Genomic DNA, 15,325 nt, shown 5'->3' with positions numbered 1-15,325 from the left:
TGTACCCGTAGACGCCAACATGAGCTCACATCCAGTGCCCTTATAATGGATAGAAATCTAGAAAAGATATCCTTGAGGGTCAGGCACCACCAAAGTTTCTGATGATCGACAGCATCGAAAGCAGCTTTCAGACCAGGAAAAACGATCAACGTGGGGTGTTTGAGGGTAGCGCTGTTGAAGAACTTGTGTCAAGGTGAAGATATCATCGACGCATCCTCGGCCAGAACGAAACCTAGCCCACGAACCTGTCTCTCCCAATAATCAATCCACCTGCGAAAAATAATGCCACAGAGCACCTTGGATGTTATGGCTACCAGGCTGATGCCACAACGGTTTGCGAATGACGTTCGTGCGTTCCTTTGAAGATTGGGATCATAACCGAGGCGCTTCTTCCAAATCAGTATCCTTCGTCCCAAATTCTCCGCAGTAGGAACTTCAGACTGTGCACAAGGATTTCACCACCTTCTTCGTAAAGAAAGTGAAATGATGATCTTCTGAAGACTACAAACACAGCAACATAAAGGAGAACAGTGTAACCACAAACTTACTGAAAACTTTGCACAATTCCACAAATTGAATGAAGACATTCCTCAACAGCAAAGTGCTATCGAAAGTCAGGGACGATAAAACAGTAAGACAAGCTGTGAATTTATAGTGGTACTGGATCATCCTAACCTAGTGCTGAAGGCTGTCGAAGTACACAAGATAAACGACACTGAAGCTGAAACGGAATCACAGTCGTTTGTTACCCAAACAGACGAATTATGAAGGAATACGTACACCAAGTAGAAAACGGAAATTCAGCGATCGAAAGACCAAATCCCAGTTTGTTAAAAACTAAGATCGAGTATCAGTACCACAATCCTATCACTCTACTGGCCAGCACCATGAGCGCTAAAGCCTCTGCAAATCACTTTTGAACAAATACACGAATCCCTATATTAAGGCTTCCGCAGTAGCCAAGATCTACGTTCTGACAGGCATTGGTAGACACGTGCAAAAACTGTTGAGGGATTCAAGTTGTGTTTCCCCATCCGGAAAACTACCGTTTTTAGATTCGAGGGTGCCACAAAAAAGCTGGAGACGTAAGATTCTACACGATGGGAGCCTTACCCAAGATCCTCACAGTATATACTGACCAATAAATTAAATCACTGAGAACTCAGTGAAAGGAACTAACAATTTCTTCGAATATTGGCCAACGTCTTGACTATTCCTCACGAAGTTGCCAATTTTCCTCACTGAACACTGCTCATAAGGTGCCTGGGAGTTCTTCAACATACTCGACCTGTCTCATTCTAATTTGAGATCATCAAACGAGCACCGTACCAGTTTCCCACTTTCTAAAGAAAAAAACCATTTCCTACGAAAAGTGTGTAATATTCGTTGTTTTCAATGAAACCTCTAGGTTTCTTGATAAAGCGCGCTACGGTCCAACTGAAGTTCGAGCCTGAAACCACCATCGACAAAACTGCTTGACTCCATTCTATTCACGCAATCATGCCTGGTACTTTTTACCGATCCGGCGATCAGCCGCTGTGGTGTGAATCACAGTTCCGCCGTAAAACTTCCACGTTCTCCAAATCTATTCTAAGTCCCGTATCGGATGCATGTTGCGCCATCGCTGAGTATTTGACCGTCGCTTCGTATTGCACATTCTTCGGTGGTTTGTTTGTCCTCCTTTTATACTCACCAATTCTGGTGTACGATTCCCTGACAGCTTGCCCTATGTAGACCTTACTGCAATCGTTTCAGTTAATTTTATACTCACAGTCCCTAATCCTTCCAATCGGGAGAGCAGCTTTCAATTGCACCAAAACTGAGCGTGGTGCTTTTCCCTTCTGAAGTGCTACTCAAATGTTGGCTAAGTTCAACAGCCTTCGAATAACCTCAGATGTTCCTGATTTGTATGCAATGACTGTTGTGCACTCCATTCCTTACTGGGTCCTGATACTGGAGCCAACATCCTTCCCAAGTGCCACCTAATCAAACCCACTGGGTAGCATACTTCTTGAATTCTGTTGGGCTGCTGTTCGGTCGATCTCTTCTGTGCACAGCGCTCTCATTTGACTAAACGTCGATGAGACAATACTGGCGTACACAGACTAGGTGTGGTGATGACTTGTTCGAGACGATCCCCGTGTCTGTTGGTTTCTGGTAGATTGTAGTTTTTAATTTTTCACCAATGCACGACAAGTACGCGGTTCTCACAGCTGACAATGATGATGATGAGAGTTTCACCTGAAAAAAAAAATTCTGCGTTGTTGATACTAGAATTATGGACTTCGAATGTTTTGTTCGATTCTGCTCTTTGTGCCATCTGTAGATCGTACTTTTCCGTCGTATTTCTGAAACAGTTTTGGATCCCTTACCTGCAACCTTGAAAAGTCAGGTTCTGCATTTTGAAGCGCGTTGCTCTGACTATTGCACTGTCGACCCCAAGACGGTGACCTAATTGCTGGCCACTAACGTTGTGTTGTTTTTTCCCCGGGCAGCGTTATTTTTTTTTACTCACATCCGGCCAACGGTACGATGATTTTTACCAAGCTAGTCGTCGGTCAAACATCAAAACAAAAAGATTCGGGATTACATAGTGTTCTGTGACATTAAGTACCAATACTTAAAACTCATACAGTACTGCCCATGCTGCTGCTTTTGATATCACACTTTCGGAAGGTGTTGTTATGGTTATCAGGGCATGTTACCAATGCATATTTGGTGGATAGTACCACATCCCGAGCGTTTTCGCATACATCTTTTCAGAATCATGGGAACAGGATCATCAAGGGGCAGTAATACAACTGACCTGACAGTTGCAGCGCAACAGAGACTAGGCAATACAACTCCAGATTGTCTATTCTGTTGATTTGATAGGCGAGTGCTATCTTGCCTGTAATGGTCTAGGGGGCGTATGGTACTCAATCACGTGCTTTCCTGCCGGGTTTCGATAGGCTTCGTTGCACGTGATCCAGACAGTTGTCTGCGCGCCAGCCTAAAGGGGACTAGGACAGCCTGGCGCATGACCTTAATTCCGGACAAACTTGGCCGTCCTTTGCTGAACGTCCCACTGCCGATCGATCAGCGTAGACCGATTGCGCTATCTGACCGTAAATCTTTACGACCCGCGACGGGTTTATGGCACCGTCTAGACTGAATGGAATGAGACCAATTTTGGTCTCTAGCTGACGAGTGCAGTGAGAAACGGATGACAGGGGTTACCGGGATATATGCCCCGATTTGTGAACAGAATCAAATAATCAATTCTACTCATTGTTCGAATATCAATAATTATGTTTTCCAATCTATGCGGACCAGAAATGCAGAAAATGACGATTCCAGACTACCACAATAGCCAGACCTTGACCAAAACTGGGCCATGTAGTGATCGTGCAGTTCATTGTTCGTTTCCGTTATGAACGTAAGCTTGATGGGAGTCAGCTCAGCACTTCGGAAAATCGATAAGTGAAACGGTCGAAACAGACGTCTGCGAATTCATGAAGGCGAATGTAAAAACATAAGCGAAGCGCGTAACTAAAACTGAGAACGATGACTTCGATAAAACATAGTGTGGTGTTAAGCCAAAGAATACGGACAATTTTCCGGACAAGGTGAAACGATTTATCTTTGTGTTTCGAAAAAGGAATGCCTCCATCTTGTCAGAAATCCTTTCTTGTCGATCGCTACCTCTCCTGATTTTGCTATAGCCATCTTCTATTTAACGATTTTTGCAGTGTTATCCTTCCTCTAAAGCTTTTGTATGTTTTTAATTCTGTGCCATTCTTTTTCCAATTATCCAACAAACCGGGATGATAGAGAACGAATTAAAAAAGATCGTCAGCAATTTTAGGACACGCTCACAGTGCAGCCACCTCACGGTCCACCAACAGCTGTTCCCTTGTCCGAGTTCCTCTCGCTACCCAGACGTCCTTTGACACTTAAGTTCGGTCTTTTTTACCATAAATTTTAGCACAAAGATCCAATAAGATAAACTGTGTGCTAAAACCCAGCACAAACTGTATTCGCAGGCCTTCCGCTCGAGGCTAGGTTCCATAATCTTAACGTCGGACTGTCACCAGCACTAGAGCCGCAGTTTCTTCATCGTCGTTCATCCAAAAGTAAAAACTCACTGTAATATACGAAAAATTATGGAACTCACGTTGATGACTATTCAGACCTGTAGAAATGGTTCAAATTTATTGTTTAAATACGCATAAGTTGTATCTAAGTCAGGACAACTTTTTCGTCTGCTATCTGTGAAGTTATCAGCCCGTATTCCTCGACAGGTTATTCACTAGAAAATTACCACTGAAGTAGAGGAGCAGTACTAAAACGACACATTTAAACGGCTCTCTTTTCGCAACGAATTTTGTATGTACGGACAGTGAGTGTTGAGAAGTCTGAAACATGACTATCCACAAACTCAGCAATTCACGCATTGGGTAATATACTGCTTAGTTTCAGAGAGCTTTGGTAAACAGTCGGTGGATTTATAGCTCAGCAACGTTTCGTTTTTGACACAAAAGCTTCGTCAGGACAAACGAGTAAGTAACCAGGTTGATAGGCTTTCAGGGCACTCAGTGAACCGATCCATGGGATCTCTTGTGACTAGCCGACTTGGTCACTGCTAGGTGTTTGTCTGAAGCTCCTGATTGTTGACTAGCGGAGATATGTACGATAGATTGGTTATGGGGGGTTGTATTCACGTTGAGACCCGATTTTGCGGCCTTGCTATTCCTGTCTGGGATTGGTTCCCTGACTGCCTTAAAACCCGATCACCCTGGTTACTTTCTTTGCCTAAGGAAGCTTTTTTGTCAAAAAGCTGAATGTTACCCAGCAACAAACCGACTTTTTGTTTACCAAACCAAACGATAACTACTCAGTCGATCCTAAACATTTTCCAATTGATTGAAATACTGCGTAGTTCTTCTTTCTTTCAACTAGAGAAATCGTCAGGAAGGAAATGTGCTACCAGTCCAAAACGGTTTGAATAGTTTTCCATCAGACTTATTACAAAAGTTACGCGTCAGCTGCACCGTTTTGGTGCATTTTTCAACTCTGTTGCTTCTCAGGGTCGACCTATTGCATCTGTAGACATCCCAGTCGGGTGGGATATTTACCCAAATCTCTAGTGGTTTGAAGTAGTGATGGCTGTAAGTCGATGACGAGGGTGGCGAACGTGCACACCCTGTTGCTAATCGAACCTTAAGGCGATCCATATGTGCAAATAACGGAGACAACATGAGCTGATGCAAAGCGACACAGCTGGAATCATCCTCTTTTGCAGACGGAGAAGTAACCTCAATATAGCAATGAAGAGCAATTAGACTTCATAATGGTGGCGCTTCCGAAGTGCCAGGAATCACCAGAATAAGTTAAACTGACAATTCCTTGTAAGGTTGTTTCACGCTGAGTTTAAATCGCACTCACTGGCATCGTGTAAACAAACCGGAGATCTTTTTGGATATCCCGACATCACTTGAAGTGGCATGTTCTGTTGGGTTCCAGCTGAAAGTGGACCAAACTACTTTCCAAACATGATGTCGTAACTTGTGCCTCTCACACTTCACAGTGCACCTAACGTGGCATATCTACTCGCTCTAATCTGTGTTCAAATGCAGACGTTTGCAGTTTGTCCACTCATTAAATCCTCTCGCAATCAGTTCTTGCTTTCAATGGATTACCCACACACATAGTGAGCTGATATTGTTTCCAGATGCGCCTGTCACTGCGGTGCTGGCCCCTCAAGGACATGCAGTTTGCGCTGAGCCGCATGCAGAACTAGTTGAATATTTCGAGCCCAGTGTAAACTCGACGGCATGAAATCGCAAGTTGAAGACAAGAGGGCTGTCCAAAAACCCAACTGATGGTCGATACCTGTCTAATCAAATCAAATCGCGTGGCCTTTTGTTTGCGATGATTCCACTGGTTCCCCAAGTACTGGCAAGCATTCACGCCTGGAACGCCGCACTTTGCGCGCCTCCACAAAGTCCGAGGTGCTACTGCAGTTTTCCGTTAATGCACACAGTATGTCTCCACGCGGAGATGCTCACTTGCGCATGATATATGCATCATAGCATGGGGCACCGTAGGTGCTCCTCCCTTCTCGAGTATTTGGTCTACGACAGACAGCAGTTCAATGCTCCTGTCACTCAGGAGCCAGTGCACCAAATGTGACCAAGTCAGGCAGTCCACAGAGCCCTGCATATCTACTCGTCTTAGGCATCTGATACAGATTGACGACATCAGCTTGATCGACTCGTAAGCTGATTAGGAAATGAGTACGGAGAAACGGCCAGTCTTGAAATCCCAACCCGACCAAATTTCACAGAATCCCTCTCCTTTCGTAACACTATCTCATCCACACAGACGGATGAAAAGTGCAAACGACATTCAACAGGGACCTTCAGGTGAACCAAACCAGAATAACTAGACCCTAGCCCGGACCCAAATCCACGGAGATTTCCCTATCGGCTTAACGCTTGGCCATACACCCCAACACACAAAATCTCTCGGCCGATACCTAACAGAAATTTAGCTTGACTTAGCTGATTGGTTCTGCTTCTGCCTTAAATTTTTACCAACCTCATAACCTAGTCACTTATCGTGACAAAGCTTTTGTGTCGAAAGTGAAACGTTACCCATCAATAAATCTACCAATTGTTATCACACTTTTCCGAAATCGATGACCACTCAATCGGTTTCAAGCATTTTTCAATCGACTGAATACCTGCGGAATTCATGTTCGAAAATTGTCAAGCAAGTACGTTAGATTGGCAGAACTTGAGGCAAAGTGGAAGAACCATCGCGTATTCAACATTAGATGTTTAAAGTACTATTATTCTCACGTCCTTAATTGTGAGATACGGATATGTCAGTTGCTTCTGCCGAAGTAACTTTATCAACAGCCAAGTCATTCCTCAAACAAGAGATTTACCTAACCACTCAGTGATTAAGTGGTGTACGCCGCCACGCCAGTCAACTCAGCCACAGTCTTCGGACCGTAATCTCATTCACCGACTTTCGGATGCTCAAATAAAATCCACAGAACTGAGGCTTACGCAGGGCCGATAATGCAAGTATAGACAGATACGCAAGTTCCATCACTCAGAGCTCTAGAAATGTCACAGAAATAAAGAAACCATCCAACAATTACCGTAATGTAGTTACCTTGTCAGATAGACCACTGAGTGAAGACGAACGCTATCTGTTAGAAAAGCGTCAAAACTTCGCTACCAGCAAAAAAGTAATACAGTCGGAGGAAATAATTCCTGGTGTCGGTGTTTCAAAAGCTTCTTTCAGCGGAAGCTGATAAGTTACGGGTACAATTGGTCATGGTCCTGAATTCCAAACAGCTGGGAGCTCTGAATGTTTCACCCCCAGAGCGGAGAATGTTGAACACATTGAGGAATGTAGGTGGTATTGTCATTACGACAGCCATTAAAAGTTAAGCCACAGTAGAAGTGAAAAGAGTAACTATCTTCAAACGGTAGGGCAACGCCTCGCCGTTAACTCTTTCGACAAATCACCAGTAACGATATTACTTCAATAATGAATAAGAGTAAGGTTGATGTTGGTAGATATTCAACATCTATAACAAAGCATTTAGGGCAAGAAAAGTGGTATAGATTGTACCCAAAAGGTGTGATTCAACCATGACTCTACAGACCGCCACAAATCCACAAAGCAGATGTTCCGATAAGGCCAATAGTGGGTGAGAAGGGCTCTTCACCGCATGAGCTAGCGAGATTCTTAGCTGGTATCTCAAAACCATTCACGAAGAAATCAAGCACCTTAATTATTAATCCGTACGACTTGGCCAATAAGGTTGTGGGACTTCCTTTGGAGATGAATGAAGTCCTCGTGGGTTTTGGTGTAATCTCAATGTACACAAAGAGCCCTAATGCAGATGCTATGGAGGTTACTAAGAGGTTGTTACTGACAGCCACAACACTTGAGAAACGGACACAGCTCCCTGTGGATGAAGTAGTTGATGGCACAAGAGTGTGTTTTAATCTCGATCAGTTTGTTTTTGACACCAGTCTTTAATCACAAGAACAAGGTCTTGCAATGAGACGTCCACTAACCTCAGCTTCAGCTCATATTTATACGGGGGAATTCGAATAAATGGCCTTGGCCGGATATCATTATCCACCAAACTTTTTTCGTCGTTACCTTGACGATACCTTTGTTGTGATCAAACGAGATAGATTGAGCAGCTTCCACGAATATCTCAGTAGTTTAAATCCAAACATGAAGTTTGGCATGGAGATGGAGTCCATCTCGGGCATATTACCCTTCCTAGACCGCAGGACACATAAGTGGTGAAAAATTAAAAACTACAATCTACCAGAAACCAACAGACACGGGGATCGTCTCGAACAAGTCATCACCACACCTAGTCTGTGTACGCCAGTATTGTCTCATCGACGTTTAGTCAAATGAGAGCGCTGTGCACAGAAGAGATCGACCGAACAGCAGCCCAACAGAATTCAAGAAGTATGCTACCCAGTGGGTTTGATTAGGTGGCACTTGGGAAGGATGTTGGCTCCAGTATCAGGACCCAGTAAGGAATGGAGTGCACAACAGTCATTGCATACAAATCAGGAACATCTGAGGTTATTCGAAGGCTGTTGAACTTAGCCAACATTTGAGTAGCACTTCAGAAGGGAAAAGCACCACGCTCAGTTTTGGTGCAATTGAAAGCTGCTCTCCCGATTGGAAGGATTAGGGACTGTGAGTATAAAATTAACTGAAACGATTGCAGTAAGGTCTACATAGGGCAAGCTGTCAGGGAATCGTACACCAGAATTGGTGAGTATAAAAGGAGGACAAACAAACCACCGAAGAATGTGCAATACGAAGCGACGGTCAAATACTCAGCGATGGGCCAACATGCATCCGATACGGGACTTAGAATAGATTTGGAGAACGTGGAAGTTTTACGGCGGAACTGTGATTCACACCACAGCGGCTGATCGCCGGATCGGTAAAAAGTACCAGGCATGATTGCGTGAATAGAATCGAAGGTTTTGAGCCAGCGAGAGTCTACACGTGAAACGTGTCAAGTAAAATCATTAGGAGTATTAAAGGGACAGAAATCCTAACCTGATCAACCTGACAGCTTTCGTAGCTCTAGTTCATCCACACGGACGCAAAATCCAAAAAGATGTTCAACAGATATCTTCAAGTGAACCGAACCGGAAGAACTAGACCTTAAGCTGGACTTAACACTTGGTGACTCACCCTAACACACAAAATCTCTTAGCCGATACCTAACGAACTTAGCTTGACTTGGCTGATTGGTTTTCCTGTCTTAAATCTCGACCAATTACGTAACATAGTCACTTGGCTTGACAAAGTTCTTGTGCCAAATGCGAAAATTCCCCAGCACTAGATCTACCGATTGTTTCCAAACTTTCCCATAAACGTCCATATTTATTCAGGCGAACTCAATGCCTGTGATGCAATTTTAGGATGGCACCAAAATCACGCACATTTCCGTATTTCAAGTCACGAATAGTATTAATAACATGATAACTAGAGCGTCATCTGATTACTCCCTTGAGACACCATAATTTACAACGTTGACAGAAAATTCGACAGCTAAAAGAATCCTCATTTGCAATGAGTGCATAGCCACACGTTAAGCGACAGTATTTGGAGTGTCATCAGTCATCGTTTTCGTACGATGCGAGGAAAGAGAGAAATACCATTCCTGATAGTTCGCTGAATTACTGCCAGGTTACCCAGGCCCAAACAGGAGCAGTCAAGACGCTGATTTTTGGTTCGAAACACGGATCTCCCGGTCCGTAAGCTGGCATCCTAAGCCCAGGACTATCTCAAACCCACCTTAACTCCTGAAGGAAGGCATCGTCACAACTATCGCATCAATCGTTCATTAACTTTCATGCTCAGCGGTTCTAATGCTACAGACGAAATGTTGTACGTTTACAGCCGACTGGCCTGGTATGGTGAAGATTTGCTAGGGACACATTGCACTACGACCAAATGCGGTTGGATCTCATGACAGTTAATGTCGTTCAACATCGAGCCAATCTAGCAGCCCGGATTTTTATGCAAGGAAATTTTGTGTCGTCACACTAGGACGGGTTGGACCAACGATGACGGAATCTAGATTGATGTACTGCCTTCACGTGACGTTTGTTTTTACCCAACATTGCGCCATTCTCATGTCGTTGCATGGGGACGCAAACTAGGGCTTCTAGGCAAAACGACAGCCAATTACGGGATATCGCCCAGATTTTCAGAGCTTCATGCTGATTTAGATAGCTGAATTGTTTGAGCACCCGCAATTAACGTGGTCACAAGCATGCAGTAAAAGTGTTTCTTCTTTCGGTCTTAATTAAAATAAGACTGCTGTTCAGGAGGTTGGCAGCCTTCTGATCGAAATCTGCTAAGTGATAGAGAGTTCTGAAATCCGGAGGACGTTTCAGGTGGACATTTGCGTAAATACAGTTGATTGGAGTTCTCATCCACTGATTAGGATGATACATTTAGGAAACTAAGAACTCGTGATCCGTCTAATTGTTCAAAATTTTTCATGAGCTAACTAATTACAAAGCCATGGGTTTGAATTTTTTTATAAGTGACAGCTATAATGCAGAAAAGGTTGGCCTTAGTTGCCTGTCCATTAATAACCAATTCTGAATTCAGGAAGCACATCAATTAGAAGACTGAGAAGAGAGGGCGACAAGGAAACGCCCTAATTGATGCCACTTGACCAGATAAACTAGGGTAAGAGTTTGTCACAAACACCTAAGCATACACGGAATTTGATGACAATAATTTGGATTACAGATTTAATCAAAGGAGATTGATAGCATTTGATGATCATCAGATGGAAAAGCGGCCGTCATTTCAAGCAGAAACCTACTGTCCATCACTGGTCGCGATGGTGGTATTGCTGTGTCGTAGGGGTGAAGGCTTGTTCTCAAATCCAAATGTTGTCACAGAACTGCCAAATCCACTCGACGAGTCACATTTTGGCAAGTCGGTGACCAAAATGCGCTTGCAGGTTTGTCTCCTTTTACATAAACTTTGTTAAACCTACCTCACTATAAATTTCTGTGCATGCACTCAATTGTTGTCCGATATCAATTTGAAGTAAAAGCGAAATGACGCACCTATAGATCGAACTAGGGGAAATGTGGAGGATGCATGGTGTTTCTCGGTTCTTCTCAGTTTTCTGTGCTTAGCGCTCTATCTCTTCCTCAGTCCGCAGCAAACTATAAGGATCAAACAAATGCGGTTTATGATGATCGGTTTATGACCGCTTCAACCTGCGGTTCAAACCTAACACTGGACTCTCAGTCGCTCTTGTTAAGACTTGGGTAACAATACAAGCTCAGTTATTGTGCTTTCTTAACATTGCATGGTAGCCAAGTACTAGGAGAACCCTACAGCGAGATGTTTCTTTTCTACTTCCCACCTTCTATTCTATTCAGAACTAGAGGACTTGATTGGCCAATTCGCATGATGCACAGCAATTACCAATTCCATTGCAGGCGTACAGGTCTAATTTCTGCGCAACAGTCGTAGTATACAGATATCTTTCCAGTCTCCATCGTCAAGCAGTTAGTGAGAAGGTCTGAATAGATGTAAGTACCTCTGAGTATGGGTAGTGGCTTACTGTATAGGGCTGCATACCCCCAAGTATGATTGGAGAGAGCAAAGTACATGGTCCCGAGTAACTGGAATAAACATGCTTAAGTAACATGTTGAAGTAATATGTTAACGGAAAACCCCCTTACGAACCATGATAAACACAAGTCTAGCTCACGAATTATTGCACAGTTTCGCCGAAAAACACGGTCATAACTGAGATCAGTCACGTAGGTTCTCCAGTGAAACACAAGGTGAAAAGTGCGATAATTCCACAGTGTCCAGGTTGATAAAAAAACACTACACCGTCATTTTTGCCAAGAGTTACGAACGGCAAAAGAGATGGTAAATGAGAAGTATGTACGGTACGTGTTCCAACTACATTGCTACTTATAAGATCCAGCCATCAATTCGATATAATTAGACAAGTAAGTCCCAGAACTCATACAAATAATTCAAACCAATCCATTTTTACCGAATTGTAGCGAAATTTTTAATCGCATGGACCTGCCAGGCTGAAAGAGCTGCTACCGAACGCTTATTCGTTTCAATAAAAAGACGAATGGAGTGAAGTAACAATAACTTTGAGTGGTTACTTATAAAGCTAAGGCTTTGAAAGTTAAGCAGAATTCTAAACAATTGACTATTTATATTGCGCCATGTTGACTTATATGCCTGCATGTATACAACAATCATGTAGAATTTACTGTGAGAAGTAAATACAAGCATCTGAAAATTCTCACAGAAGTGGGTTCCTAAGCGCAAACAGTCGCGCTCCTGATCTCCATATGCCAACCCGATGAGTCCCAGTGAAGACAAGTGTCCGTAAAGATAACTTTCCCGGAGTCCACTAACGCATAAACTGCAAGCATCACGCAGTGCTGATAGCTCGAAAGTAGATGTTGTTATAATGTGAATGCTACCTTACTAAGATAATTGCACGTCAGTATATTGAGAAACTGGGTCAGATTGACACAAAAGATAGGATATGGATATCGAATACTTACCTGTGCTCCAACTATCCCATTTCCTCCATAGAAATCCTTGTAATACATATGCATACTGCCACCTTTGCCCATAGATGCGCCAGTTCTGCGCCCAATAAGTTCGGAAATAACACTAAGCACTGAAGCGCCACGAGTAACCATCAAACCATGGCAGCGATAGGATGTTATCATGGCATCACCCGGCTTTAGGCCCGCCTCAATTCCAACACCGACAGCTTCCTATGGAAAGTAAGTGGGAATTATTTGATAAGCAAGAAATAGTTTACCTATGAGCTGCAGGTGTCGACAATATCCAGAGGGCTAAAGGTCTTACTCCTGTAGTTACCCTGTACGGCAAAAAAGCAAAAGACGTGCAAATTACTTCCTATTATTAAACGTATCATTTTAACCTCGTCAACGTCTCTGTTTACAAACTGGACCTACACATTTTCAACGGGCAGATAATATGGATACGCTTGGAGTAGCTGCACCACATATATAGATTATACTTATTTCCGCTACATGTGTTACTACAGTCCCACCCACTTTTCCCATGGAATGTTATCAGCTTCTGTTCTACAGTTTTAGTTACCTACTACAAAACGTAAGGTGTGGCATGAATAGCAAACGCCAAAGGAGATGTCAGGCAGCTGGGAAGAATTCAGTGATAGTGACCCAGCGAACGTAGCCATGAAGGCCACCTTAAGCCAAACAGAGGGACACAAGCCTAATTTTAACAACGGTGATAAATAAATAAGACAGAGAGACAGATTTCTAAGAATCATCCAGATGAAAACCACTCACTTGTCCAGCGTAAAGGTGACAGAAGCCTCGTACTTTTCGCTCTTTGTAGAGATTCGAACACGCATTCTCCATCTGTCTAATGCGCACCATTCTCTCTATATAGTTCTGAGCTTCCTCCTTGCTGCACACAGTTTGTTTGGGTGGCTCTTTGTCCAGCATATACCTTTTATACTCGCTCAAGTTGAATGTTGCGGATTCCGCATGGTTCCGTACGCCGACGCTGAAACTCCGTTGCAGAAGGCTATTCACACGCTTAGAAAGTTCAAAACACCGAAGGCGACGGCCAAACATAGTTTTGACAATTTTTTTTTGATGAAAGGGACTGACTCAGTTGAAGAGGCTTTATGTATAGAAAGCAATGGGACCAAAAAAGGAGAAAATGGCACAATAATGGTGGGAGTTACATGATTTGTTGATTATCTTCGAGTTAGATTTTCAGATTTACAGCTTAGAGCTGTACAATCGATCACATAACTTGAATTCCCAGAGACTTTAATTCAGGTGTAAAGAAATAAAAGATAAAGATCTTTGCGGTCGGCACCACCTTCCTCCTACAATAGACATCCCGAGTATCCTACCAGGGCCTCTCTTCCGTAGTACTTCTAGCTCCAGTTCAGGGTAAGAGACTTCGGTTACCGCCTCAAAATGGAGTCTTGACTGATTGAAAAGAACAATAATAGCTCCGCTTGATCCGCTACCTGAGCGCCTTACTTTATAGTTTGTATCCGAGGGCAACTTTTCCACTATATATGGCCCTTTGCAATTCAGTTGAAGTCAACATTGTTATCCTCTGATGAATCAGTCACAGTAACTTTGGGGAACCAAAGCTTTTTATACTTTGTTGATACTTCTGGTACTGTCACGTGAAACCTCGTGAAACCTCATGACCATGTGAAATGCACGCTGAATCTGATGTAATCCACTACTGTCGTTCAGTCCGGATATGTTGTAGAGACTCACATCACAAGAAGAACGGTGTGTGGTCAGTGAGCTTGTGGAACCAACTAGTGCCCGATAAATGGTATCCAGACAATGTGTGGTTTCACAAGCTGGGACTCTTCTGCGAATGCCTTCATAAGTACCGTAAAGGAAAGGATTGTTTGTCCGAATGCCCTTTATTCTTGTGAGAAGCCGTCTGTGGTGCGAGTTTTGCCCATCTACAGAGCGTTGCGTATCTTGGGTACCAAAGTTCTTTAGAATCTTGATCAAAAGTCAGTATACAACCGACCAAGACCATCTCCAAAAACGGACCAAATGCTCCATGTTTGTGGTTGCTCCAAAGGTTGCCTCAACCTGATAGACTGATACTGTCCCGCGTAGATTTGTGAAGCAGTTCAATAGCGCGAAGTTGCGCAGCATGAGTTGAGGCCGTGTTGGAAACAGGCAGCCTAGGCCAAGAAGAATGGCCCAGAAAATAAGGCGCACCATTCCCCTATGATCCTGCGTGTTCAACTGAAGTGCGAATTTGCTGCCAAAGCACGAGACGCTTCTCAAGTTATAATCCAATCGCACCAAATTCAGACCGAAGTAGTGCTGTGTGTGTGAAGGGAATTTAGCAAATGACGTTATTCGATCCCAGCGGTGCTGGTGAGATTGCAACTCGGTGTTGACTATCAAGAATTCCAAAGTAATGTGTAAGTGATACATCTGATGTTGTCCCATGTGGCGGATACTTTGGCACCATGGGTCTGGTCTTTGATTGTTGCCAGGTAGACATGAAGGAGAAAGTTAAAACGATTTTTTGGTGCCCCTCACCAGTCGGAGTCCAGAAAATTTTTCTGTTCCATAAACCCTTTAATGCACTCCAAGTGGGTTACAGATAAATTCCCACGAATATATGCACTGCTCAGATGGCGTTACTGTCCATGAAAAATCTGTTAATGAATACCATGAACACCAACAGATATTGGACA

At 43.4% G+C, this 15,325-nt stretch overlaps 1 protein-coding gene across 1 annotated transcript in view; it reads right to left on the bottom strand.

Annotated features, from left to right (window-relative positions):
• Positions 1-13,899, bottom strand: part of T265_01591 (hypothetical protein) — a gene marked incomplete at both ends in the record, with an annotated part of 28,269 nt that extends 14,370 nt beyond the window's left edge. Inside the window, 2 exons of the mRNA XM_009165650.1 lie at positions 12,630-12,848; positions 13,413-13,899. Coding sequence (XP_009163914.1) covers positions 12,630-12,848; positions 13,413-13,703 — 510 coding nt within the window. The remainder of the gene's footprint in view (positions 1-12,629; positions 12,849-13,412) is intronic.
• Between the last annotated feature and the right edge of the window lie 1,426 nt (positions 13,900-15,325).

The sequence above is a fragment of the Opisthorchis viverrini genome (assembly GCF_000715545.1).
Source record: "Opisthorchis viverrini unplaced genomic scaffold opera_v5_17, whole genome shotgun sequence".
Classification (NCBI taxonomy): domain Eukaryota; kingdom Metazoa; phylum Platyhelminthes; class Trematoda; order Opisthorchiida; family Opisthorchiidae; genus Opisthorchis; species Opisthorchis viverrini.
Note: the sequence above shows the minus strand (reverse complement) of the source record. Positions and strands in the feature narration are given on the sequence as shown.